The sequence below is a fragment of the Procambarus clarkii genome, chromosome 67 (assembly GCF_040958095.1).
Source record: "Procambarus clarkii isolate CNS0578487 chromosome 67, FALCON_Pclarkii_2.0, whole genome shotgun sequence".
NCBI lineage: Eukaryota > Metazoa > Arthropoda > Malacostraca > Decapoda > Cambaridae > Procambarus > Procambarus clarkii.
In genome coordinates this window covers 13,252,019-13,277,553 of record NC_091216.1, presented here as the reverse complement: position 1 = coordinate 13,277,553, position 25,535 = coordinate 13,252,019, and the positions used below count along the sequence as shown (strand labels likewise).

Genomic DNA, 25,535 nt, shown 5'->3' with positions numbered 1-25,535 from the left:
TGGAACCGCCTACCCGCCGAAGCCGTAAATACCAGAACTCTGTTAAATATTTAAGTACAACTGGAAAAGATCATTAAGGCAAATTGGGGTAAGGGGGCCTTCGACAACCCGCCGGCTTCCTGCCTTCGTCGAGGCCACTAGCGTTAGTGGCCCCTTAGGTAAATTCATGTAGAAGGCGGCGTCTGGTAGGCCGTTGGTCGTATTACCGAAGGGTTGTTTGTTGTTCTTAACCAGGTAATGGGCGTGAGTCTGGTTGCTGCTGGGATACCTTGGTTACCTGGAGGGGATTTCGGGGCTCAGCGACCCCGCGGCCCGGTCGTCGACCAGGCCTCCTCGTTGCTGGACTGATCAACCAGGCTGTTGAACGCGGCTGCTCGCAGCCTGACGTACGAGTCACAGCCTGGTTGATCAGGTATCCTTTGAAGGTGTTTATCCAGTTCTCTCTTGAACACTGTGAGGGGTCGATCAGTTATGCCCCTTGTGTGTTGTGGAAGCGTGTTGAACAGTCTCGGGCCTCTGATGTTGATAGTTCTCTCTTGAACACTGTGAGGGGTCGGCCAGTTATGTCCCTTATGTGTAGTGGAAGCGTGTTGAACAGTCTCGGGCCTCTGATGTTGATAGTTCTCTCTTGAACACTGTGAGGGGTCGGCCAGTTATGCCCCTTATGTGTAGTGGAAGCGTGTTGAACAGTCTCGGGCCTCTGATGTTGATAGTTCTCTCTTGAACACTGTGAGGGGTCGGCCAGTTATGCCCCTTATGTGTAGTGGAAGCGGGTTGAACAGTCTCGGGCCTCTGATGTTGATAGTTCTCTCTTGAACACTGTGAGGGGTCGGCCAGTTATGCCCCTTATGTGTAGTGGAAGCGTGTTGAACAGTCTCGGGCCTCTGATGTTGATAGTTCTCTCTTGAACACTGTGAGGGGTCGGCCAGTTATGTCCCTTATGTGTAGTGGATGCGTGTTGAACAGTCTCGGGCCTCTGATGTTGATAGTTCTCTCTTGAACACTGTGAGGGGTCGGCCAGTTATGTCCCTTATGTGTAGTGGATGCGTGTTGAACAGTCTCGGGCCTCTGATGTTGATAGTTCTCTCTCAGAGTACCTGTTGCACCTCTGCTCTTCAACGGGGGTATTCTGCACATCCTGCCATGCCTCCTGGTCTCATGTGATGTTATTTCAGTGTGCAGGTTTGGGACCAGCCCCTCTACTATTTTCCACGTGTAAATTATTATGTATCTCTCCCGCCTGCGCTCAAGAGAATACAGATTTAGGCTCTTCAGTCGGTCCCAATAGTTTAAATGCTTTACTCAGTGGATTCTAGCAGTAAAGGATCTCTGCACGCTCTCCAGGTCAGCAATTTCTCCAGCTTTGAAAGGGGCTGTCATTGTGCAGCAGTACTCCACTCTAGAGAGCACAAGCGTTTTGAAAAGTATCATCATCGGTATAGCATCTCTAGTGTGAAAAGTTCTTGTTATCCAACCTGTCATTTTTCTTGCAGTTGTGACGGCTACTTTATAGTGTTCTTTAAAGGTAAGGTCTTCCGACATGAGTACACCCAGATCCTTTACATTGCCTTTTCGTTCTATGTTATGATTTGCCTGAGTTTTGTACGTGGTTTCTGTTTTTATATTTTTCTTTTTTTTTCCGTAGCGCATGAGCTGGAACTTATCCTCGATAAACACAATATTATTTTCTGTAGCCCATAGAAAGACCTGATTGACATCTGATTGGAGGTTTGCCGTGTCCTCTATGTTGCCAACTCTCATGAAGATCCTAGTGTCATCCGCAAAGGATGGTACAGTGCTATAGGTTGTGTCCTTGTCTATGTCTGATATGAGGATGAGAAAAAGTACTGGAGCAAGCACAATACCCTGGGGGACTGAGCTCTTCACGGTTGATTAGGCTCTTTACGGTTTAGGCACCTCGTGAACCTGGCTCCACCCGACCCTGTTGCTAACTCCAGGCTGCTTGTAATGGGGTTCATGGCAAACTGCTTGGCTGCATGTTGTTAGTATTGTCCGTGCAGCGCCTGGGGAAGGTGTTGCAGCGCCTGGGGAAGGTGTTGCAGCGCCTGGGGAAGGTGTTGCAGCGCCTGGGGAAGGTGTTGCAGCACCTGGGGAAGGTGTTGCAGCGCCTGGGGAAGGTGTTGCAGCACCTGGGGAAGGTGTTGCAGCGCCTGGGGAAGGTGTTGCAGCACCTGGGGAAGGTGTTGCAGCGCCTGGGGAAGGTGTTGCAGATAATGGGGAAGGTGTTGCAGCGCCTGGGGAAGGTGTTGCAGCGCCTGGGGAAGGTGTTGCAGCGCCTGGGGAAGGTGTTGCAGCACCTGGGGAAGGTGTTGCAGCACCTGGGGAAGGTGTTGCAGCACCTGGGGAAGGTGTTGCAGCGCCTGGGGAAGGTGTTGCAGCGCCTGGGGAAGGTGTTGCAGCACCTGGGGAAGGTGTTGCAGCACCTGGGTAAGGTGTTGCAGCGCCTGGGGAAGGTGTTGCAGCACCTGGGGAAGGTGTTGCAGCACCTGGGGAAGGTGTTGCAGCACCTGGGGAAGGTGTTGCAGCACCTGGGGAAGGTGTTGCAGCACCTGGGGAAGGTGTTGCAGCACCTGGGGAAGGTGTTGCAGCACCTGGGGAAGGTGTTGCAGCACCTGGGTAAGGTGTTGCAGCGCCTGGGGAAGGTGTTGCAGCACCTGGGGAAGGTGTTGCAGCACCTGGGGAAGGTGTTGCAGCACCTGGGGAAGGTGTTGCAGCACCTGGGGAAGGTGTTGCAGCGCCTGGGGAAGGTGTTGCAGCGCCTGGGGAAGGTGTTGCAGCGCCTGGGGAAGGTGTTGCAGCACCTGGGGAAGGTGTTGCAGCACCTGGGGAAGGTGTTGCAGCACCTGGGGAAGGTGTTGCAGCACCTGGGGAAGGTGTTGCAGCACCTGGGGAAGGTGTTGCAGCGCCTGGGGAAGGTGTTGCAGCGCCTGGGGAAGGTGTTGCAGCGCCTGGGGAAGGTGTTGCAGCGCCTGGGGAAGGTGTTGCAGCACCTGGGGAAGGTGTTGCAGCACCTGGGGAAGGTGTTGCAGCGCCTGGGGAAGGTGTTGCAGCGCCTGGGGAAGGTGTTGCAGCGCCTGGGGAAGGTGTTGCAGCGCCTGGGGAAGGTGTTGCTGGGGGGGGAGGGTTGCTGCTGATTGTCATTTGAAGAACGTAGGAGTTCTAGGGAACATGTATTGATGTAATTAGTGCATGTGGGACTACTGGGAAGGTTACCTTGAGATTGTCTTGAGTAGATTTCGGGGCTTAGCGTCCCCGCGGCCCGGTCCTCGACCAGGCCTCCTTTTTGCTACACACCCCCAGGAAGTAGCCCGTATCACCTGTCTAACTCCCAGGTACCTATTTACTGCTAGGTGAACAGACGCAACAGGGTGAAAGAAACTCTGCCCATGTGTTTCCGCCCCCGCCGAGGATCGAACCCAAGCGTCAGGCCCCTTACCTCTAAGTGTTTGCTGTAGCATGTCATGATATGTCAAGTCCAAGTGCTTGCTTCCCACTCACATTATGAACCAATTTAAAAATAAAATATTACGACCCGGTTGGTCGCCTCGTATTAAGAAGTCATATATATATATATATATATATATATATATATATATATATATATATATATATATATATATATATATATATATATATATATATATATATATATATATATATATATATATATATATATATATATATATATATATGTATGTATATATATATATATATATATATATATATATATATATATATATATATATATATATATATATATATATATATATATATATTTAGGAACATTAAGAGTCAGTTTGTCACCTGACATTAAGTGGCAGTTGGTAAAGCTCAAACTTGTGTTGTGTGAATGTTGCGGAAAGTGAGAAAATACGTTATTCTTTTTCCGAAAGTTGTTTTCTGTGGAATGTGGAAAGAAGAGAACGTCTGTCACTGGAGCACAAACTAAGGTATTTTGGATGGTGTTTTAACACATCAGAATGTTATAGAGCAGTGTGATCAGTTAGTAAAGTGACATATTATGAGATTGAAACATTTTATAATATTTTTTTTAAGAGAGAGAAAGAGAGACTCCATTCATTCATTTAAATTCCAGTTGTCGGGGACAGAAAGCTTTGGTATTAGGCTTATCGAGACGTCCCTAGGACCAGCAGTCCATATGGAAGACTGTGAAGGAGTCCATTGCACTATATGTAGCATTGTTCTCTCAAGATACGATCCCACATGTGTGAGTGTGTTCAAGTGAGTGTCTCCTCTCATTATTTACAATATAAAATATACATGTGGGGCTTCTGACATAGCAATCATTCCTTTTATCGGGGGCAGGAAGACTGAATATATATCTATACTATTATGGAGAATGTCTGTCTGTGCGTCCAAGGTTGAAGGCAATATTCTTGGGGCTAGCAGTAGGTGAGGGCGTGGTTGTAGGGGTCTACAGGTGTAGGTGAGGGCGTGGTTGTAGGGGTCCACAGGTGTAGGTGAGGGCGTGGTTGTAGGGGTCCACAGGTGTAGGTGAGGGCGTGGTTGTAGGGGTCCACAGGTGTAGGTGAGGGCGTGGTTGTAGGGGTCCACAGGTGTAGGTGAGGGCGTGGTTGTAGGGGTCTACAGGTGTAGGTGAGGGCGTGGTTGTAGGGGTCCACAGGTGAGGTGGTGGTTGTAGGGGTCCACAGGTGAGGTGGTGGTTGTAGGGGTCCACAGGTGAGGACGTGGTTGTAGGGGTCCACAGGTGTAGGTGAGGGCGTGGTTGTAGGGGTCCACAGGTGTAGGTGAGGGCGTGGTTGTAGGGGTCCACAGGTGTAGGTGAGGGCGTGGTTGTAGGGGTCCACAGGTGTAGGTGAGGGCGTGGTTGTAGGGGTCCACAGGTGTAGGTGAGGGCGTGGTTGTAGGGGTCCACAGGTGTAGGTGAGGGCGTGGTTGTAGGGGTCCACAGGTGTAGGTGAGGGCGTGGTTGTAGGGGTCCACAGGTGAGGGCGTGGTTGTAGGGGTCCACAGGTGTAGGTGAGGGCGTGGTTGTAGGGGTCCACAGGTGTAGGTGAGGGCGTGGTTGTAGGGGTCCACAGGTGTAGGTGAGGGCGTGGTTGTAGGGGTCCACAGGTGTAGGTGAGGGCGTGGTTGTAGGGGTCCACAGGTGAGGTGGTGGTTGTAGGGTCCACAGGTGAGGACGTGGTTGTAGGGGTCCACAGGTGTAGGTGAGGGCGTGGTTGTAGGGGTCCACAGGTGTAGGTGAGGGCGTGGTTGTAGGGGTCCACAGGTGTAGGTGAGGGCGTGGTTGTAGGGGTCCACAGGTGTAGGTGAGGGCGTGGTTGTAGGGGTCCACAGGTGTAGGTGAGGGCGTGGTTGTAGGGGTCCACAGGTGTAGGTGAGGGCGTGGTTGTAGGGGTCCACAGGTGTAGGTGAGGGCGTGGTTGTAGGGGTCCACAGGTGTAGGTGAGGGCGTGGTTGTAGGGGTCCACAGATGTAGGTGAGGGCGTGGTTGTAGGGCTCCACAGGTGTAGGTGAGGGCGTGGTTGTAGGGGTCCACAGGTGTAGGTGAGGGCGTGGTTGTAGGGGTCCACAGGTGTAGGTGAGGGCGTGGTTGTAGGGGTCCACAGGTGAGGGCGTGGTTGTAGGGGTCCACAGGTGAAGTGGTGGTTGTAGGGGTCCACAGGTGAAGTGGTGGTTGTAGGGGTCCACAGGTGAAGTGGTGGTTGTAGGGGTCCACAGGTGAAGTGGTGGTTGTAGGGGTCCACAGGTGAAGTGGTGGTTGTAGGGGTCCACAGGTGAAGTGGTGGTTGTAGGGGTCCACAGGTGAAGTGGTGGTTGTAGGGGTCCACAGGTGAGGACGTGGTTGTAGAGGTCCACAGGTGAGGACGTGGTTGTAGGGGTCCACAGGTGAGGACGTGGTTGTAGGGGTCCACAGGTGAGGACGTGGTTGTAGAGGTCCACAGGTGAGGACGTGGTTGTAGAGGTCCACAGATGAGGACGTGGTTGTAGGGGTCCACAGGTGAAGTGGTGGTTGTAGGGGTCCACAGGTGAGGACGTGGTTGTAGGGGTCCACAGGCGAGGACGTGGTTGTAGGGGTCCACAGGTGAGGACGTGGTTGTAGGGGTCCACAGGTGAGGACGTGGTTGTAGGGGTCCACAGGTGAGGACGTGGTTGCAGGGCTCCACAGGTGAAGTGGTGGTTTCAGGGGTCCACAGGTGAGGACGTGGTTGTAGGGGTCCACAGGTGAGGACGTGGTTGCAGGGGTCCACAGGTGAAGTGGTGGTTGTAGGGGTCCACAGGTGAGGACGTGGTTGTAGGGGTCCACAGGTGAGGACGTGGTTGTAGGGGTCCACAGGTGTAGGTGAGGGCGTGGTTGTAGGGGTCCACAGGTGTAGGTGAGGGCGTGGTTGTAGGGGTCCACAGGTGTAGGTGAGGGCGTGGTTGTAGGGGTCCACAGGTGTAGGTGAGGGCGTGGTTGTAGGGGTCCACAGGTGTAGGTGAGGGCGTGGTTGTAGGGGTCCACAGGTGTAGGTGAGGGCGTGGTTGTAGGGGTCCACAGGTGTAGGTGAGGGCGTGGTTGTAGGGGTCCACAGGTGTAGGTGAGGGCGTGGTTGTAGGGGTCCACAGGTGTAGGTGAGGGCGTGGTTGAAGGGGTCCACAGATGTAGGTGAGGGCGTGGTTGTAGGGGTCCACAGGTGTAGGTGAGGGCGTGGTTGTAGGGGTCCACAGGTGTAGGTGAGGGCGTGGTTGTAGGGGTCCACAGGTGTAGGTGAGGGCGTGGTTGTAGGGGTCCACAGGTGAGGGCGTGGTTGTAGGGGTCCACAGGTGAAGTGGTGGTTGTAGGGGTCCACAGGTGAGGACGTGGTTGTAGAGGTCCACAGGTGAGGACGTGGTTGTAGGGGTCCACAGGTGAGGACGTGGTTGTAGGGGTCCACAGGTGAGGACGTGGTTGTAGAGGTCCACAGGTAAGGACGTGGTTGTAGAGGTCCACAGATGAGGACGTGGTTGTAGGGGTCCACAGGTGAAGTGGTGGTTGTAGGGGTCCACAGGTGAGGACGTGGTTGTAGGGGTCCACAGGCGAGGACGTGGTTGTAGGGGTCCACAGGTGAGGACGTGGTTGTAGGGGTCCACAGGTGAGGACGTGGTTGTAGGGGTCCACAGGTGAGGACGTGGTTGCAGGGCTCCACAGGTGAAGTGGTGGTTGCAGGGGTCCACAGGTGAGGACGTGGTTGTAGGGGTCCACAGGTGAGGACGTGGTTGCAGGGGTCCACAGGTGAAGTGGTGGTTGTAGGGGTCCACAGGTGAGGACGTGGTTGTAGGGGTCCACAGGTGAGGACGTGGTTGTAGGGGTCCACAGGTGAGGACGTGGTTGTAGGGGTCCACAGGTGAGGACGTGGTTGTAGGGGTCCACAGGTGAGGACGTGGTTGTAGGGGTCCACAGGTGAGGACGTGGTTGTAGGGGTCCACAGGTGAGGACGTGGTTGTAGGGGTCCACAGGTGAGGACGTGGTTGTAGGGGTCCACAGGTGAGGACGTGGTTGTAGGGGTCCACAGGTGAAGTGGTGGTTTCAGGGGTCCACAGGTGAGGACGTGGTTGTAGGGGTCCACAGGTGAGGACGTGGTTGCAGGGGTCCACAGGTGAAGTGGTGGTTGTAGGGGTCCACAGGTGAGGACGTGGTTGTAGGGGTCCACAGGTGAGGACGTGGTTGTAGGGGTCCACAGGTGTAGGTGAGGGCGTGGTTGTAGGGGTCCACAGGTGTAGGTGAGGGCGTGGTTGTAGGGGTCCACAGGTGTAGGTGAGGGCGTGGTTGTAGGGGTCCACAGGTGTAGGTGAGGGCGTGGTTGTAGGGGTCCACAGGTGTAGGTGAGGGCGTGGTTGTAGGGGTCCACAGGTGTAGGTGAGGGCGTGGTTGTAGGGGTCCACAGGTGTAGGTGAGGGCGTGGTTGTAGGGGTCCACAGGTGTAGGTGAGGGCGTGGTTGTAGGGGTCCACAGGTGTAGGTGAGGGCGTGGTTGAAGGGGTCCACAGATGTAGGTGAGGGCGTGGTTGTAGGGGTCCACAGGTGTAGGTGAGGGCGTGGTTGTAGGGGTCCACAGGTGTAGGTGAGGGCGTGGTTGTAGGGGTCCACAGGTGTAGGTGAGGGCGTGGTTGTAGGGGTCCACAGGTGAGGGCGTGGTTGTAGGGGTCCACAGGTGAAGTGGTGGTTGTAGGGGTCCACAGGTGAGGACGTGGTTGTAGAGGTCCACAGGTGAGGACGTGGTTGTAGGGGTCCACAGGTGAGGACGTGGTTGTAGGGGTCCACAGGTGAGGACGTGGTTGTAGAGGTCCACAGGTAAGGACGTGGTTGTAGAGGTCCACAGATGAGGACGTGGTTGTAGGGGTCCACAGGTGAAGTGGTGGTTGTAGGGGTCCACAGGTGAGGACGTGGTTGTAGGGGTCCACAGGCGAGGACGTGGTTGTAGGGGTCCACAGGTGAGGACGTGGTTGTAGGGGTCCACAGGTGAGGACGTGGTTGTAGGGGTCCACAGGTGAGGACGTGGTTGCAGGGCTCCACAGGTGAAGTGGTGGTTGCAGGGGTCCACAGGTGAGGACGTGGTTGTAGGGGTCCACAGGTGAGGACGTGGTTGCAGGGGTCCACAGGTGAAGTGGTGGTTGTAGGGGTCCACAGGTGAGGACGTGGTTGTAGGGGTCCACAGGTGAGGACGTGGTTGTAGGGGTCCACAGGTGAGGACGTGGTTGTAGGGGTCCACAGGTGAGGACGTGGTTGTAGGGGTCCACAGGTGAGGACGTGGTTGTAGGGGTCCACAGGTGAGGACGTGGTTGTAGGGGTCCACAGGTGAGGACGTGGTTGTAGGGGTCCACAGGTGAGGACGTGGTTGTAGGGGTCCACAGGTGAGGACGTGGTTGTAGGGGTCCACAGGTGAGGACGTGGTTGTAGGGGTCCACAGGTGAGGACGTGGTTGTAGGGGTCCACAGGTGAGGACGTGGTTGTAGGGGTCCACAGGTGAGGACGTGGTTGTAGGGGTCCACAGGTGAGGACGTGGTTGCAGGGCTCCACAGGTGAAGTGGTGGTTGCAGGGGTACACAGGTGAGGACGTGGTTGTAGGGGTCCACAGGTGAGGACGTGGTTGCAGGGGTCCACAGGTGAAGTGGTGGTTGTAGGGGTCCACAGGTGAGGACGTGGTTGTAGGGGTCCACAGGTGAGGACGTGGTTGTAGGGGTCCACAGGTGTAGGTGAGGGCGTGGTTGTAGGGGTCCACAGGTGTAGGTGAGGGCGTGGTTGTAGGGGTCCACAGGTGTAGGTGAGGGCGTGGTTGTAGGGGTCCACAGGTGTAGGTGAGGGCGTGGTTGTAGGGGTCCACAGGTGTAGGTGAGGGCGTGGTTGTAGGGGTCCACAGGTGTAGGTGAGGGCGTGGTTGTAGGGGTCCACAGGTGTAGGTGAGGGCGTGGTTGTAGGGGTCCACAGGTGTAGGTGAGGGCGTGGTTGTAGGGGTCCACAGGTGTAGGTGAGGGCGTGGTTGAAGGGGTCCACAGATGTAGGTGAGGGCGTGGTTGTAGGGGTCCACAGGTGTAGGTGAGGGCGTGGTTGTAGGGGTCCACAGGTGTAGGTGAGGGCGTGGTTGTAGGGGGTCCACAGGTGTAGGTGAGGGCGTGGTTGTAGGGGTCCACAGGTGAGGGCGTGGTTGTAGGGGTCCACAGGTGAAGTGGTGGTTGTAGGGGTCCACAGGTGAGGACGTGGTTGTAGAGGTCCACAGGTGAGGACGTGGTTGTAGGGGTCCACAGGTGAGGACGTGGTTGTAGGGGTCCACAGGTGAGGACGTGGTTGTAGAGGTCCACAGGTAAGGACGTGGTTGTAGAGGTCCACAGATGAGGACGTGGTTGTAGGGGTCCACAGGTGAAGTGGTGGTTGTAGGGGTCCACAGGTGAGGACGTGGTTGTAGGGGTCCACAGGCGAGGACGTGGTTGTAGGGGTCCACAGGTGAGGACGTGGTTGTAGGGGTCCACAGGTGAGGACGTGGTTGTAGGGGTCCACAGGTGAGGACGTGGTTGCAGGGCTCCACAGGTGAAGTGGTGGTTGCAGGGGTCCACAGGTGAGGACGTGGTTGTAGGGGTCCACAGGTGAGGACGTGGTTGCAGGGGTCCACAGGTGAAGTGGTGGTTGTAGGGGTCCACAGGTGAGGACGTGGTTGTAGGGGTCCACAGGTGAGGACGTGGTTGTAGGGGTCCACAGGTGAGGACGTGGTTGTAGGGGTCCACAGGTGAGGACGTGGTTGTAGGGGTCCACAGGTGAGGACGTGGTTGTAGGGGTCCACAGGTGAGGACGTGGTTGTAGGGGTCCACAGGTGAGGACGTGGTTGTAGGGGTCCACAGGTGAGGACGTGGTTGTAGGGGTCCACAGGTGAGGACGTGGTTGTAGGGGTCCACAGGTGAGGACGTGGTTGTAGGGGTCCACAGGTGAGGACGTGGTTGTAGGGGTCCACAGGTGAGGACGTGGTTGTAGGGGTCCACAGGTGAGGACGTGGTTGTAGGGGTCCACAGGTGAGGTGGTGGTTGTAGGGGTCCACAGGTGAGGACGGGGTTGTAGGGGTCCACAGGTGAGGTGGTGGTTGTAGAGGTCCACAGGTGAGGACGGGGTTGTAGGGGTCCACAGGTGAGGTGGTGGTTGCAGGGGTCCACAGGTGAGGACGGGGTTGTAGGGGTCCACAGGTGAGGACGGGGTTGTAGGGGTCCACAGGTGAGGACGTGGTTGTAGGGGTTCACAGGTGAGGACGGGGTTGCAGGGGTCCACAGGTGAGGTGGTGGTTGTAGGGGTCCACAAGGTGAGGACGTGGTTGTAGGGGTCCACAGGTGAGGACGTGGTTGTAGGGGTCCACAGATGAGGTGGTGGTTGTAGGGGTCCACAGGTGAGGACGTGGTTGTAGGGGTCCACAGGTGACGACGTGGCTGTAGGGGTCCACAGGTGAGGTGGTGGTTGTAGGGGTCCACAGGTGAGGTGGTGGTTGTAGGGGTCCACAGGTGAGGACGTGGTTGTAGGGGTCCACAGGTGAGGTGGTAGTTGTAGGGGTCCACAGGTGAGGTGGTGGTTGTAGGGGTCCACAGGTGAGGGCATGGTGTAGGGGTCCACAGGTGAGGTGGTGGTTGCAGGGATCCACAGGTGAGGACGGGGTTGCAGGGATCCACAGGTGAGGACGGGGTTGCAGGGGTCCACAGGTGAGAACGTGGTTGTAGGAGTCCACAGGTGAGGACGGGGTTGTAGGGGTCCACAGGTGAGGACGTGGTTGTAGGGGTCCACAGGTGAGGTGGGGGTTGTAGGGGTCCACAGGTGAGGACGGGGTTGTTGGGGTCCACAGGTGAGGACGTGGTTGTAGGGGTCCACAGGTGAGGACGTGGTTGCAGGGGTCCACAGGTGAGGACGTGGTTGTAGGGGTCCACAGGTGAGGACGTGGTTGCAGGGGTCCACAGGTGAGGACTGGGCTGCAAGGGTCCACAGGTGAGGGCGTGGTTGTAGGGGTCCACAGGTGAGGACCTGGTTGTAGAAGTCCACAGGTGAGGTGGGGGTTGTAGGGGTCCACAGGTGAGGACGGGGTTGTAGGGGTCCACAGGTGAGGACGTGGTTGCAAGGGTCCACAGGTGAGGGCGTGGTTGTAGGGGTCCACAGGTGAGGGCGTGGTTGTAGGGGTCCACAGGTGAGGGCGTGGTTGTAGGGGTCCACAGGTGAGGGCGTGGTTGTAGGGGTCCACAGGTGAGGGCGTGGTTGTAGGGGTCCACAGGTGAGGGCGTGGTTGTAGGGGTCCACAGGTGAGAACGTGGTTGTAGGGGTCCACAGGTGAGGACGTGGTTGTAGGGGTTCACAGGTGAGGACGGGGTTGCAGGGGTCCACAGGTGAGGTGGTGGTTGTAGGGGTCCACAAGGTGAGGACGTGGTTGTAGGGGTCCACAGGTGAGGACGTGGTTGTAGGGGTCCACAGATGAGGTGGTGGTTGTAGGGGTCCACAGGTGAGGACGTGGTTGTAGGGGTCCACAGGTGACGATGTGGCTGTAGGGGTCCACAGGTGAGGTGGTGGTTGTAGGGGTCCACAGGTGAGGTGGTGGTTGTAGGGGTCCACAGGTGAGGACGTGGTTGTAGGGGTCCACAGGTGAGGTGGTAGTTGTAGGGGTCCACAGGTGAGGTGGTGGTTGTAGGGGTCCACAGGTGAGGGCATGGTGTAGGGGTCCACAGGTGAGGTGGTGGTTGCAGGGATCCACAGGTGAGGACGGGGTTGCAGGGATCCACAGGTGAGGACGGGGTTGCAGGGGTCCACAGGTGAGAACGTGGTTGTAGGAGTCCACAGGTGAGGACGGGGTTGTAGGGGTCCACAGGTGAGGACGTGGTTGTAGGGGTCCACAGGTGAGGTGGGGGTTGTAGGGGTCCACAGGTGAGGACGGGGTTGTTGGGGTCCACAGGTGAGGACGTGGTTGTAGGGGTCCACAGGTGAGGACGTGGTTGCAGGGGTCCACAGGTGAGGACGTGGTTGTAGGGGTCCACAGGTGAGGACGTGGTTGCAGGGGTCCACAGGTGAGGACTGGGTTGCAAGGGTCCACAGGTGAGGGCGTGGTTGTAGGGGTCCACAGGTGAGGACCTGGTTGTAGAAGTCCACAGGTGAGGTGGGGGTTGTAGGGGTCCACAGGTGAGGACGGGGTTGTAGGGGTCCACAGGTGAGGACGTGGTTGCAAGGGTCCACAGGTGAGGGCGTGGTTGTAGGGGTCCACAGGTGAGGGCGTGGTTGTAGGGGTCCACAGGTGAGGGCGTGGTTGTAGGGGTCCACAGGTGAGGGCGTGGTTGTAGGGGTCCACAGGTGAGGGCGTGGTTGTAGGGGTCCACAGGTGAGGGCGTGGTTGTAGGGGTCCACAGGTGAGAACGTGGTTGTAGGGGTCCACAGGTGAGGACGGGGTTGTAGGGGTCCACAGGTGAGGACGTGGTTGTAGGGGTCCACAGGTGAGGGCGTGGTTGTAGGGGTCCACAGGTGAGGACGTGGTTGCAGGGGTCCACAGGTGAGGACTGGGTTGCAAGGGTCCACAGGTGAGGACGTGGTTGCAGGGGTCCACAGGTGAGGGCGTGGTTGTAGGGGTCCACAGGTGAGGACGTGGTTGCAGGGGGCCACAGGTGAGGACTGGGTTGCAAGGGTCCACAGGTGAGGTCGTTGTTGTAGGGGTCCACAGGTGAGGGCGTGGTTGTATGGGTCCACAGGTGAGGACGTGGTTGCAGGGGGCCACAGGTGAGGACTGGGTTGCAAGGGTCCACAGGTGAGGTCGTTGTTGTAGGGGTCCACAGGTGAGGGCGTGGTTGCAGGGGTCCACAGGTGAGGACGTGGTTGCAGGGGGCCTCATAAACATACATTGATATGTGGGCCTGCGGACCGCTCCAAGCAACAGTCTGGTGGACCTAGTTCTCACCAGTCATGCTGGACCCGGGCCGAGCTTGCGGAGTAGAACAGCTCCCAGAATTCACTCTAAATATACTCCAGGTATGACAAATAAGAACCTATTGTACCCCGTAAAATGACCGTGGTTTCCATAGGCTTGGGTCCATCAAGGGGAGTACGGCCTTGATCCTTTGGTTATAATTATACGGTGGTATATGATAGTTTGTTCACTGGCAGACGGTGTATTTCTTTGTATAGTGTGAGAGTGTGTACAGAGAGGCAGGGAGGCAGAGAGATACGACACAGATAGCGCCAGATAAACCCAGCCGAACAAACAGGGAGAGCTTCACCTGACGGCCGCTTGGGGGCAGCACTGGCACGTCACCTGAGACTCGTCAATGCAATTCAAAACGGACATTTGTGTATGCAGGCGATTTACGGGCTTTTCATGCCCGTGCCAACTCTTGGGTGGCTTAATGTTTATCAATCGATCTTATGCAGGCGATGAGTCACAATAACGGGGCTGAAGATATAATGACCAAACCACACACCAGAAGACGAGGAGACGACCACGTTTGGGTCCGTCTTGAACCATTATCAAGTCTTTCAAGTCTAGTATCACCATCGACTTGTTCTACAAGTCCAGGGACCAGATTCACGAAAACACTTACGCAAGCACTTACGAATCTGTACATCTTTTCTCAATCTTTGGCGGGTTTGTTTCCAATTATTAAACAGATAATGAGCTCCGAAGCACCAGGAGGCTGTTTATAACAATAACAACAGTTGAATGGGAAGTTTTCATGCTTGTAAACTGTTTAATAAATGTAACCAAAGCCGTTAAAGATTGAGGAAAGATGTACACGTTCGTAAGTACTTGCGTAACTGCTTCATGAATCTAGCCCCAGGACGAATGGTTTAAGGAATTTAAATGCTTTATTTCAAATGTTTGTTTTGTACATTTATAGTCAAGTTCGTTCACTACGAATATTGTTCATTTCTTATTTTCAGCAAATCGTAAAATTGGTTTTAATTATGATAACTAGAATTACTGCTCTTAACCTTTCAGTCGGTGATACCTCAACTCTTGTATGTGCTCTTAATTGTTTAGGGTAGTTCTATAACCCTAATGGAAGCGTAACAGTTATTTCGAGTCGCCTTACTTCAACGTCAAGGTATTTTAATATTTCTAATATCTATCTCAAGAGGGCTCGGACGCCTGTTCCTGCTTTTTACACAGTACTGGTTAACGTATGTTGCTAGGTTGAGGGCCAGGTGGTGCTGAGGGTGGTGCTAGGTAACGCCCTCCTCCTAGGTGGTGGAGGGCCAGGTGGTGCTGAGGGTGGTGCTAGGTAACGCCCTCCTCCTAGGTGGTGGAGGGCCTGGTGGTGCTGAGGGTGGTGCTAGGTAACGCCCTCCTCCTAGGTGGTGGAGGGCCAGGTGGTGCTGAGGGTGGTGCTAGGTAACGCCCTCCACCTAGGTGGTGGAGGGCCTGGTGGTGCTGAGGGTGTACACGTGTACACTAGGCAACGTACATATGCACAATATACAAGAGTATGTATGTACACTGTAGCATATCTGTAATAACATACATATGTACACTACCAATATTTTCCTCCACACTGAACAATGTACTCCTGAACATTAAGCAACATATATGTACACTGTTAACAACATACACATTGCATGCATACTTATTTACATGTGAGTTAAGATGCAATACTGTAGAACCTGCGTGCTATTTATATATAAAAATGATTTAAAAACTCTTAAAAGCCTTAAAAGATCAAAATGGTCTGCGCCCAACAAATATCTTATAATGAAATCATTCAAACGGCTTCACTAGATCAAAGTAATTAGGACATAGATGTCTGATTTATTCTCCAAGAGCCAGGCATGACGAATATTGCCTGTACTAAAATACAAGCTAAAATGGTCCAGCATTTTGAAATGTGGCATGGTCGGACCGTAGACCTTTCGTGTGGCGATAGGCTCCTCTGAACTCCCGAACTACGGCATGATCTCCCGCACTACATCACTGAATGCCCAGTTATTAGACCTTTCAGACCAGTTGGCATGAGGTACCTGGAGCTTTGCAATTACTTTATTCACTCTCGTATTCTTGAAGATATCCTCACAGTATACCCAAAATTTGCCAGTGCAGGCTATTAAACACATGGCTCTGTATGACTAACCATCCTGCGAGATGGGGACTTGTATTACCACTGCTACCTTATTCACTCTTGTGTTGATGATATTCTCAAAATGCATCCGGAGTCTGCCAGTGCAGACCGCTTATCACATGCCTCTGTATGACTAACCATCCTGTGTGATGGAGATTTCTTAGCATCACCTAGTTAGCTTTTTTGACACACTGTACTCCACTTCATATAGTCTAGGGCAGCTGCACTAATGCAGATGTACCTAATGTGTTAATAAAAAAAAAAAAAAATCTGAACTCCCAACGACCTGAAAGTACTAGTATAAAAAGCTATGATTTGTTCAGATCTGAAACCTACATCTATGGACAGCACAAAACGTCCACTAGACTGTGCGACACAGTGGTTGCAAGGATCAGGTTGGGTTACCGTTACCTGTGGCAGGTGGCTGCAGGTGACGGATCTCCCAATCCTGAGCACTCCAGTTGCAAACTCTGTGAGCAGGAACTACGGCATGATCTCCCGCACTACATCACTGAATGCCCAGTTATTAGACCTTTCAGACCAGTTGGCATGAGGTACCTGGAGCTTTGCAATTACTTTATTCACTCTCGTGTTCTTGAGGATATCCTCATAATGCACCCAGAGTCTGCCAGTGCAGACTACTGATCACATGCCTCTGTATGACTAACCATCCTGTGTGATGGGGACTTTGCATCACGTAGCTAGCTTTTTAACGCACTGTACTCCCCTTCATAGTCTAGGGCAGCTGCACACATGGACTTGTACCTAAATGTGATAATAATAATAAAACGTTTGGTGATCCGGTTCCGAAGAGGCTGGTAGGCAGGGCATGGAAGGATGGATAAAAAGGATAAAATCTTTAGCACGGAACGGGATTAAAAAGATGGACGGTGGAGGGATGGAGTGGTAGCAACCATCTTGGGTTTGGTGGATGCTGGTGATCGTGTGAAGTATTATTTACAGAGTTGGTTGACGATTGCGTTAGATGGTTATGGTTGAGTGTTTCCCACCCAAGCAGTAGGGTGAATTGTAGAAGCACTGCTACCCGGTACAGTTGTAGAAGCACTGCTACCCGGTACAGTTGTAGAAGCACTGCTACCCGGTACAGTTGTAGAAGCACTGCTACCCGGTACAGTTGTAGAAGCACTGCTACCCGGTACAGTTGTAGAAGCACTGCTACCCGGTACAGTTGTAGAAGCACTGCTACCCGGTACAGTTGTAGAAGCACTGCTACCCGGTACAGTTGTAGAAGCACTGCTACCCGGTACAGTTGTAGAAGCACTGCTACCCGGTACTGTTGGAGAAGCACTACCACCCGGTACTGTTGGAGAAGCACTACCACCCGGTACTGTTGGAGAAGCACTACCACCCGGTACTGTTGGAGAAGCACTACCACCCGGTACTGTTGGAGAAGCACTACCACCCGGTACTGTTGGAGAAGCACTACCACCCGGTACTGTTGGAGAAGCACTACCACCCGGTACTGTTGGAGAAGCACTACCACCCGGTACTGTTGGAGAAGCACTACCACCCGGTACTGTTGGAGAAGCACTACCACCCGGTACTGTTGGAGAAGCACTACCACCCGGTACTGTTGGAGAAGCACTACCACCCGGTACTGTTGGAGAAGCACTACCACCCGGTACTGTTGGAGAAGCACTACCACCCGGTACTGTTGGAGAAGCACTACCACCCGGTACTGTTGGAGAAGCACTACCACCCGGTACTGTTGGAGAAGCACTACCACCCGGTACTGTTGGAGAAGCACTACCACCCGGTACTGTTGGAGAAGCACTACCACCCGGTACTGTTGGAGAAGCACTACCACCCGGTACTGTTGGAGAAGCACTACCACCCGGTACTGTTGGAGAAGCACTACCACCCGGTACTGTTGGAGAAGCACTACCACCCGGTACTGTTGGAGAAGCACTACCACCCGGTACTGTTGGAGAAGCACTACCACCCGGTACTGTTGGAGAAGCACTACCACCCGGTACTGTTGGAGAAGCACTACCACCCGGTACTGTTGGAGAAGCACTACCACCCGGTACTGTTGGAGAAGCACTACCACCCGGTACTGTTGGAGAAGCACTACCACCCGGTACTGTTGGAGAAGCACTACCACCCGGTACTGTTGGAGAAGCACTACCACCCGGTACTGTTGGAGAAGCACTACCACCCGGTACTGTTGGAGAAGCACTACCACCCGGTACTGTTGGAGAAGCACTACCACCCGGTACTGTTGGAGAAGCACTGCTACCCGGTACAGTTGGAAATACAGCGGCTTGGATGTTTAAGGAGTCTGTAGATCTTGTTGTAGGGTGGGTCGGCCGAGATGCTTGTCTGAGCTCAGACATCTTCACTTCAGCTTGCCAGTAGGGCACTCACACGAGACAGCAGTGTGGGCTCCATCACGCAGTATGCAGCGTTGGTAGGTCCCCTGCCAGTCCTCGAAGTGCTGATGTTCATCACAGATGTTCTACAGTCTGCGGCTTCGAGTGCACACTTAGTGAAGTGTGTTGGTAGCACTTGTGGCTCTGTTTGAGAGGTAAAACTCTCTCCTGGTGATGGGGTGGGGCGTGGAAGAGATGCTCAAACGTCGTAATCGATTCGCACCAGCTTGAGTAGTCTCAGCCGGAGAGTTGAATGTTAACTTCATAGATGGGTGATGATTGTTGGTCATCGAAATGAATTTCGCTGCGCTGTCAAGGTCGGGTTATGTTAAGTGATGCTGGCTGTACATCTGGGAGTAATCTGGTCTGAGATAACGGTGCTGACCCGGCGAACGAAAACAGTTGATAATTTGGCTGCATTTATATCATGTATCGAGAATGAAGTTGAACTAGGCCTAGGTATCCCCAACTCTGTTCTTAAGACTATATTGTTCCAAACATTTAGGTCCAAAAGGAGAGACATTGCTGATTACCAACGGCCTGAAAGCATCAATATCAAAAGCTGTGATTTTTTTGAGATCTGAAACTGTTTATTGGCAGCACAAAACGTGGACCAGACTGTGCGACACAGTGGTTGCCAGGATCAGGTTGGGTTACTATTCCCTGTGGTAGGTGGCTACAGGAAAAATATTAAAAAAAATACAATTTTAAACCCCATTTTTGTATATTATGAAATTTATGCGACGGTCTCGATAAAAATAATATAAATTTGATACTGGTCATATTGTGCCTGGAGCAGCATAAAACAGACGATCCTCACACACCTTCAAAAGCTTTCTCAGACCCAGCAGCACGCTATTATATTTTCCCACAGTTCACGCTTCTATGGACCTCCCGCCGGTGGACCGCCCACACACCAATGAGAAACTATTATATTATGTTTATAAGAGAGAAATTCAGCAAGATAAACAGTGAAAGGCAAAAAAGAGACTGACCGGATCGTCTAGGGAAAGGAAAAACAGGAAGACATACAGAAAAGAACAGATACAGAAAACACTTCATGGAGTCGGTGACAGACACAGAGATATTGAGGGGAAGAAGAGGGCAAGAGGTGTGGGACGGGGAGCGGGAGATGTTTTGGGACAGTTGCAGACAGGAGATAGTGATGAGAGGGACGAGAGACTGGTGATTGGGAAAAATGGGTCAGTGGGGGAAGGGGGGTGAGAGACCCGGGCAGAAAGTATATGGTATTGGTTATTATAAATATAAATGTTAACCCTTTTGGTAGATAAAAGTAATATTATAAATGTAATTTGTATTTATGTGGAGCGACTCACCTCATGAGAGGGAGATAATTACGTTATTGACCTCATTGTTAATGTCAACAGATCGCTCGTATACAAGTACCTGGAGTTTACCTGTAGAGGGTTCTGGGAGTTCTTCTACTCCCGCACCAATATGTGGGGCGAGATTTGTATTGTGATAACGTGGTCCACCAGGCTGTTGCTTGGGGCGGCCCGCAGGCCCACATGCCCACCTGCACCGCCTCAGGAACTCGTCTAACTGTTCCTTGACCTCCTCCACTTGTTAGTGATAATTTTACCATCCTCCGCCGATAGGCTAAGTGCCAGGTTCCAGGTACTGAGATATGGTGAAAACGAGGAACTTAAACGAAGCACAGGGTACAGGACACAATCAGACCTAATCATAGAAGGAAAACAACATGTAAAAGACCAATTATGATGTCTAACAACCTGATATTTCGTGAAGATAACTGAGCAAATATAGCGGCGGCGGCCAGGACAATGATAGGATGGAGTATGAGAACGTTCACATCCAGAGACCACACAGCAATGTTAATACTATTTAAATCACTGGTGCTGTCCCGTCTTGAGTATTGCTCGGTACTCACTTCCCCCTTCAGAGAGGGGGAGATCTCTGAATTAGAGGGAATACAGAGAACATATACGGCACGCATAGACACGATAAAACATCCGAATTATTGGGACCGTCTCAAAGCTCTCAAAATGTACTCTCTGGAAAGGATACGAGAAAGGTATCAAATAATATATACATGGAAGATACTGGAAGGCCACGTCCCAAATTTGCACAGTAGAATAACAACATACTGGAGTGAAAGGTACGGAAGGAAATGTAGTATAGAACCAGTGAGGAGTAGAGGTGCCATAGGCACAATTGCATAAACATCAGAGGTCCACAGCTGTTCAACACCCTCCCAGTAAGTCTTAGAAATATTGCTGGAGCAAAGGTTGATGTATTCAAGAGACACTTAGACACGTTCTTGCAAGGAGTGCTGGACCAACCGGGCTGTTGTGGATATGTGGGCCTGCGGGCCTCTCCAAGCAACAGCCTGCTGGACCAAGTCTGGTCCAGCAATCAAGCCAGACATGTCAAGTCTGGCCTCGAGCCGGGCTTGAGGAATAGAAGAACTAGAACGCTCTCCAGGTATACTCCAAGTATGTTTTAGGCTATACATGATATTAACCCCCCTTCCCCCACAACCCGCCCCCCAAAGTTTTCACCGGAAATAATCAATTTCAACTGAAAATAGACTTCATAAGAATGAAATTTAATTCCTGGCTCTCTTCCCCTGCAGGTAAGCGATGCTGCGTGAGGTGTACCCCGCTGCTTCCTGGCGGCGTCTTCAGGTAATTATATTGACAGCTTACCTGTAAATATGCCTACTGCCAGCCTTAGGTCAATGGCAGGTCAACGTTGTGTCTACCAGAGGTCAACGCTGTGATTACCTGGTACCTAGTCGACCACCTTTCGACACACACACACCCACAAGATTACCTGATCAACCAGGCTGTGGTTCATACGTCAGGCTGCGAGCAGCCGTGTCCAACAGCCTGCTTGACCAGATGACCAACCAGGAGGCCTGGTCGGAGACCGGGCCGCGGGGATGTTGATCTCCCGGAAGCTACACAAGGTAGTGGGTGACCAGTGAGTGATGAAGAACCTGTCCTCTTAAAAAGAACTTCGCTATTGGCCGTTTGCCCGTATGGCCGAATGTGGACGTAATTTGAAAATAAAAAAAAAATGAAAATAAATTTGTGATTTTTTTTACAACAACAGTAAGTTAAGGGTCCTCTGATAGGTTAGGTGGGCAGGAAATTCTCATAAAGTTTCAAAACGTTATGAAAAACGTTAATTTAAAGTGTCCTCTCAAAACCTCTGCGCGTACGTCGGACGACTCAAACAGAAAACGGAACAGAACGTCACTTTTGTGAGTCGATTTCATTTCAAATTACGTCCAAATTTGGCCATAGTGCGCATACCAGCCAAAAGTGACGTTATTTTTAAGAGGACGGGTTGGATGAAGACAACCTGTGAGTGATCAAGACAACCTGTGAGAGATCAAGACAACCAGTGAGTGATCAAGACAACCAGTGAGTGATCAAGACAACCAGTGAGTGAGTGATCAAGACAACCTGTGAGTGATCAAGACAACCAGTGAGTGATCAAGACAACCAGTGAGTGATCAAGACAACCAGTGAGTGATCAAGACAACCAGTGAGTGAGTGATCAAGACAACCTGTGAGTGATCAAGACAACCAGTGAGTGATCAAGACAACCAGTGAGTGATCAAGACAACCTGTGAGTGATCAAGACAACCAGTGAGTGATCAAGACAACCAGTGAGTGATCAAGACAACCTGTGAGTGATCAAGACAACCAGTGAGTGATCAAGACAACCAGTGAGTGATCAAGACAACCAGTGAGTGATCAAGACAACCAGTGAGTGATCAAGACAACCTGTGAGTGATCAAGACAACCAGTGAGTGATCAAGACAACCAGTGAGTGATCAAGACAACCAGTGAGTGAGTGATCAAGACAACCAGTGAGTGAGTGATCAAGACAACCTGTGAGTGATCAAGACAACCAGTGAGTGATCAAGACAACCAGTGAGTGATCAAGCCAACCAGTGAGTGATCAAGACAACCAGTGAGTGATCAAGACAACCAGTGAGTGATCAAGACAACCTGTGAGTGATCAAGACAACCAGTGAGTGATCAAGACAACCAGTGAGTGATCAAGACAACCAGTGAGTGATCAAGACAACCTGTGAGTGATCAAGACAACCAATGAGTGATGAAGACAACCTGTGAGTGATCAAGACAACCAGTGAGTGATCAAGACAACCAGTGAGTGATCAAGACAACCTGTGAGTGATCAAGACAACCAGTGAGTGATCAAGACGACCAGTGAGTGATCAAGACAACCTGTGAGTGATCAAGACGACCAGTGAGTGATCAAAACGACCAGTGAGTGATCAAGACAACCAGTGAGTGATCAAGACAACCTGTGAGTGATCAAGACAACCAGTGAGTGATCAAGACAACCTGTGAGTGATCAAGACAACCTGTGAGTGATCAAGACAACCAGTGAGTGATGAAGACAACCTGTGAGTGATGAAGACAACCTGTGAGTGATCAAGACAACCAGTGAGTGATCAAAACAACCAGTGAGTGATCAAGACAACCTGTGAGTGATCAAGACAACCAGTGAGTGAGAGGGTGATCACAAGTGTATTTTACGAACCAATGAAAATGCTGTTTAAACCTGTGTAAATATTTGTGTAGTGACATGTGATGTCTGAGCACCCCCCCCCCCCTCCCCCCAACGGTAACTCCTGGACGTACTACGCTGAGGTCAACAAAGTCTGTCCTAAATTCCCCTGCACTCATTCTTGGCCAACATCAGCCTTTGTGAAGGTCGAGGTGGACGAGCCTTGATACGCCAGGGACTACGCAGCCCGTCCTCGTCAACCAGCCCGTCTTCGTCAACCAGCCCGTCCTCGTCAACCAGCCCGTCTTCGTCAACCAGCCCGTCCTCGTCAACCAGCCCGTCTTCGTCAACCAGCCCGTCCTCGTCAACCAGCCCGTCCTCGTCAACCAGCCCGTCCTCGTCAACCAGCCCGTCTTCGTCAACCAGCCCGTCCTCGTCAACCAGCCCGGCCTCGTCAACCAGCCCGTCCTCGTCAACCAGCCCGTCCTCGTCAACCAGCCCGTCTTCGTCAACCAGCCCGTCTTCGTCAACCAGCCCGTCTTCGTCAACCAGCCCGTCCTCGTCAACCAGCCCGTCTTCGTCAACCAGCCCGTCCTCGTCAACCAGCCCGTCCTCGTCAACTAGCCCGTCTTCGTGAACCAGCCCGTCCTCGTCAACCAGCCCGTCTTCGTCAACCAGCCCGTCCTCGTCAACCAGCCCGTCCTCGTCAACCAGCCCGTCTTCGTCAACCAGCCCGTCTTCGTCAACCAGCCCGTCCTCGTCAACCAGCCCGTCCTGGTCAACCAGCCCCTCCTCGTCAACCAGCCCGTCCTCGTCAACCAGCCCGTCCTCATCAACCAGCCCGGCCTCATCAACCAGCCCGGCCTCATCAACCAGCTCGTCCTCATCAACCAGCCCGGCCTCATCAACCAGCCCGGCCTCATCAACCAGCCCGTCCTCATCAACCAGCCCGGCCTCATCAACCAGCCCGTCCTCATCAACCAGCCCGGCCTCATCAACCAGCCCGGCCTCATCAACCAGCCCGTCCTCATCAACCAGCCCGTCCTCATCAACCAGCCCGGCCTCATCAACCAGCCCGGCCTCATCAACCAGCCCGTCCTCATCAACCAGCCCGTCCTCATCTACCAGCCCGTCCTCATCAACCAGCCCGGCCTCATCAACCAGCCCGTCCTCATCAACCAGCCCGGCCTCATCAACCAGCCCGGCCTCATCAACCAGCCCGTCCTCATCAACCAGCCCGTCCTCATCAACCAGCCCGGCCTCATCAACCAGCCCGGCCTCATCAACCAGCCCGGCCTCATCAACCAGCCCGGCCTCATCAACCAGCCCGTCCTCATCAACCAGCCCGTCCTCATCTACCAGCCCGTCCTCATCAACCAGCCCGTCCTCATCTACCAGCCCGTCCTCATTAACCAGCCCGTCCTCATTAACAAAGGCCAAAATCGATTCCATCCACCCGCCAAACCCCCTGTATATGAATGAAAAACGATTTACACACGACTCACAATTGATGACGTCCGAACACTTCCGGAACAGCTGACGACTTTTGTTCGAACCACAACGCTGTAAATGCAGCTCGTCCTCCAAACAAAGATCCAAAAGTGATTCCATGCACCCGCCAAACCCCCTGTTTATGAATGAAAAGCGGTTTACACACGACTCACAACTGCTGACGTTCGAACATATCCGGAACAAGTGGTTCACTGACGAATTTTGTTCGAATCACAACGCTGTAAATGCTTCACCCACGTACTACAAATGCAAATAATTGCCAACAGAACCTAAACACCTGACCTAACCAATCCTATGCCTATATATACACAATATGCCAATATATTATAATATTAATTTGTACTTGAGAAAATTTCCGTTTAGAATGAACAGCATGTTAAAATTTATGAATGCGTCTGTGGGGTCGCTGAATGTAATGGACTTGAGTCGAGGATGGGTTGGACTACGAGTCTTGTTGCAGGTGTGTCGTCAGGTGTGGTGGGGAGGGATGTAGGTGGTTGGTGGGTTACACCCTCTGGATGGGGCAGTTGGAGAGTGCGAGGGTTGTTACACAATTCGACAGTGTGTTAAAGAGTAGGGATGACGGGGTGTTTCATCCTTGTGTTGGAGAGAGAGGTGGTACACCCTCCGCAGGAGTGTTGGAGAGGGAGGTGGTACACCCTCCGCAGGAGTGTTGGAGAGGTGGTACACCCTCCGCAGGAGTGTTGGAGAGGTGGTACACCCTCCGCAGGAGTGTTGGAGAGGTGGTACACCCTCCGCAGGAGTGTTGGAGAGGTGGTACACCCTCCGCAGGAGTGTTGGAGAGGTGGTACACCCTCCGCAGGAGTGTTGGAGAGGTGGTACACCCTCCGCAGGAGTGTTGGAGAGGTGGTACACCCTCCGCAGGAGTGTTGGAGAGAGAGGTGGTACACCCTCCGCAGGCGTGTTGGAGAGAGAGGTGGTACACCCTCCGCAGGAGTGTTGGAGAGAGAGGTGGAACACCCTCCGCAGGAGTGTTGGAGAGAGAGGTGGTACACCCTCCGCAGGCGTGTTGGAGAGAGAGGTGGTACACCCTCCGCAGGCGTGTTGGAGAGAGAGGTGGTACACCCTCCGCAGGCGTGTTGGGGAGAGAGGTGGGGGATGAGTTAGAGAGGTGACCACATCAATCGGTAGCACGATGCACATATCTTGGCCCACACAGCTTACCATTGGCCGCCGTGTAAAGTTATTTATTTCATTCGGGAACACCTTGAGTGTGGTCCGGCACTCAAGGTGAGGGCCGCGCTGGAGGGGTCGAGGACTGTGGCCGCCCCAGCCCTCAAGGCGCAGTGTTCGTCCTTCACTACACAACTTACTCTCTTGACACTTACTCTCCTGCTGGGCCATGACGTGTGTGGCACTCTGCTGGGCCATGACGTGTGTGGCACTCTGCTGGGCCATGACGTGTGTGGCACTCTGCTGGGCCATGACGTGTGTGGCACTCTCCGGTAGTGTTGCTTGCTGCTCGCAGCGCTCTCACGGTTGCTCGGAACAATTGTTACTTACA

General features: G+C 53.2%; 1 protein-coding gene across 1 annotated transcript; it reads right to left on the bottom strand.

Moving 5' to 3' along the window:
- Window positions 1-1,902: 1,902 nt before the first annotated feature.
- LOC138355359 (nascent polypeptide-associated complex subunit alpha, muscle-specific form-like) lies at window positions 1,903-25,456 on the bottom strand. The gene is made up of 2 exons (XM_069310242.1): window positions 25,196-25,456; window positions 1,903-3,180 (listed from the first exon to the last, which is right to left on the bottom strand). The coding sequence occupies exons 1-2, from the start codon at window positions 25,454-25,456 to the stop codon at window positions 1,903-1,905; spliced, it is 1,539 nt and encodes a 512-aa protein (XP_069166343.1).
- Window positions 25,457-25,535: the final 79 nt, after the last annotated feature.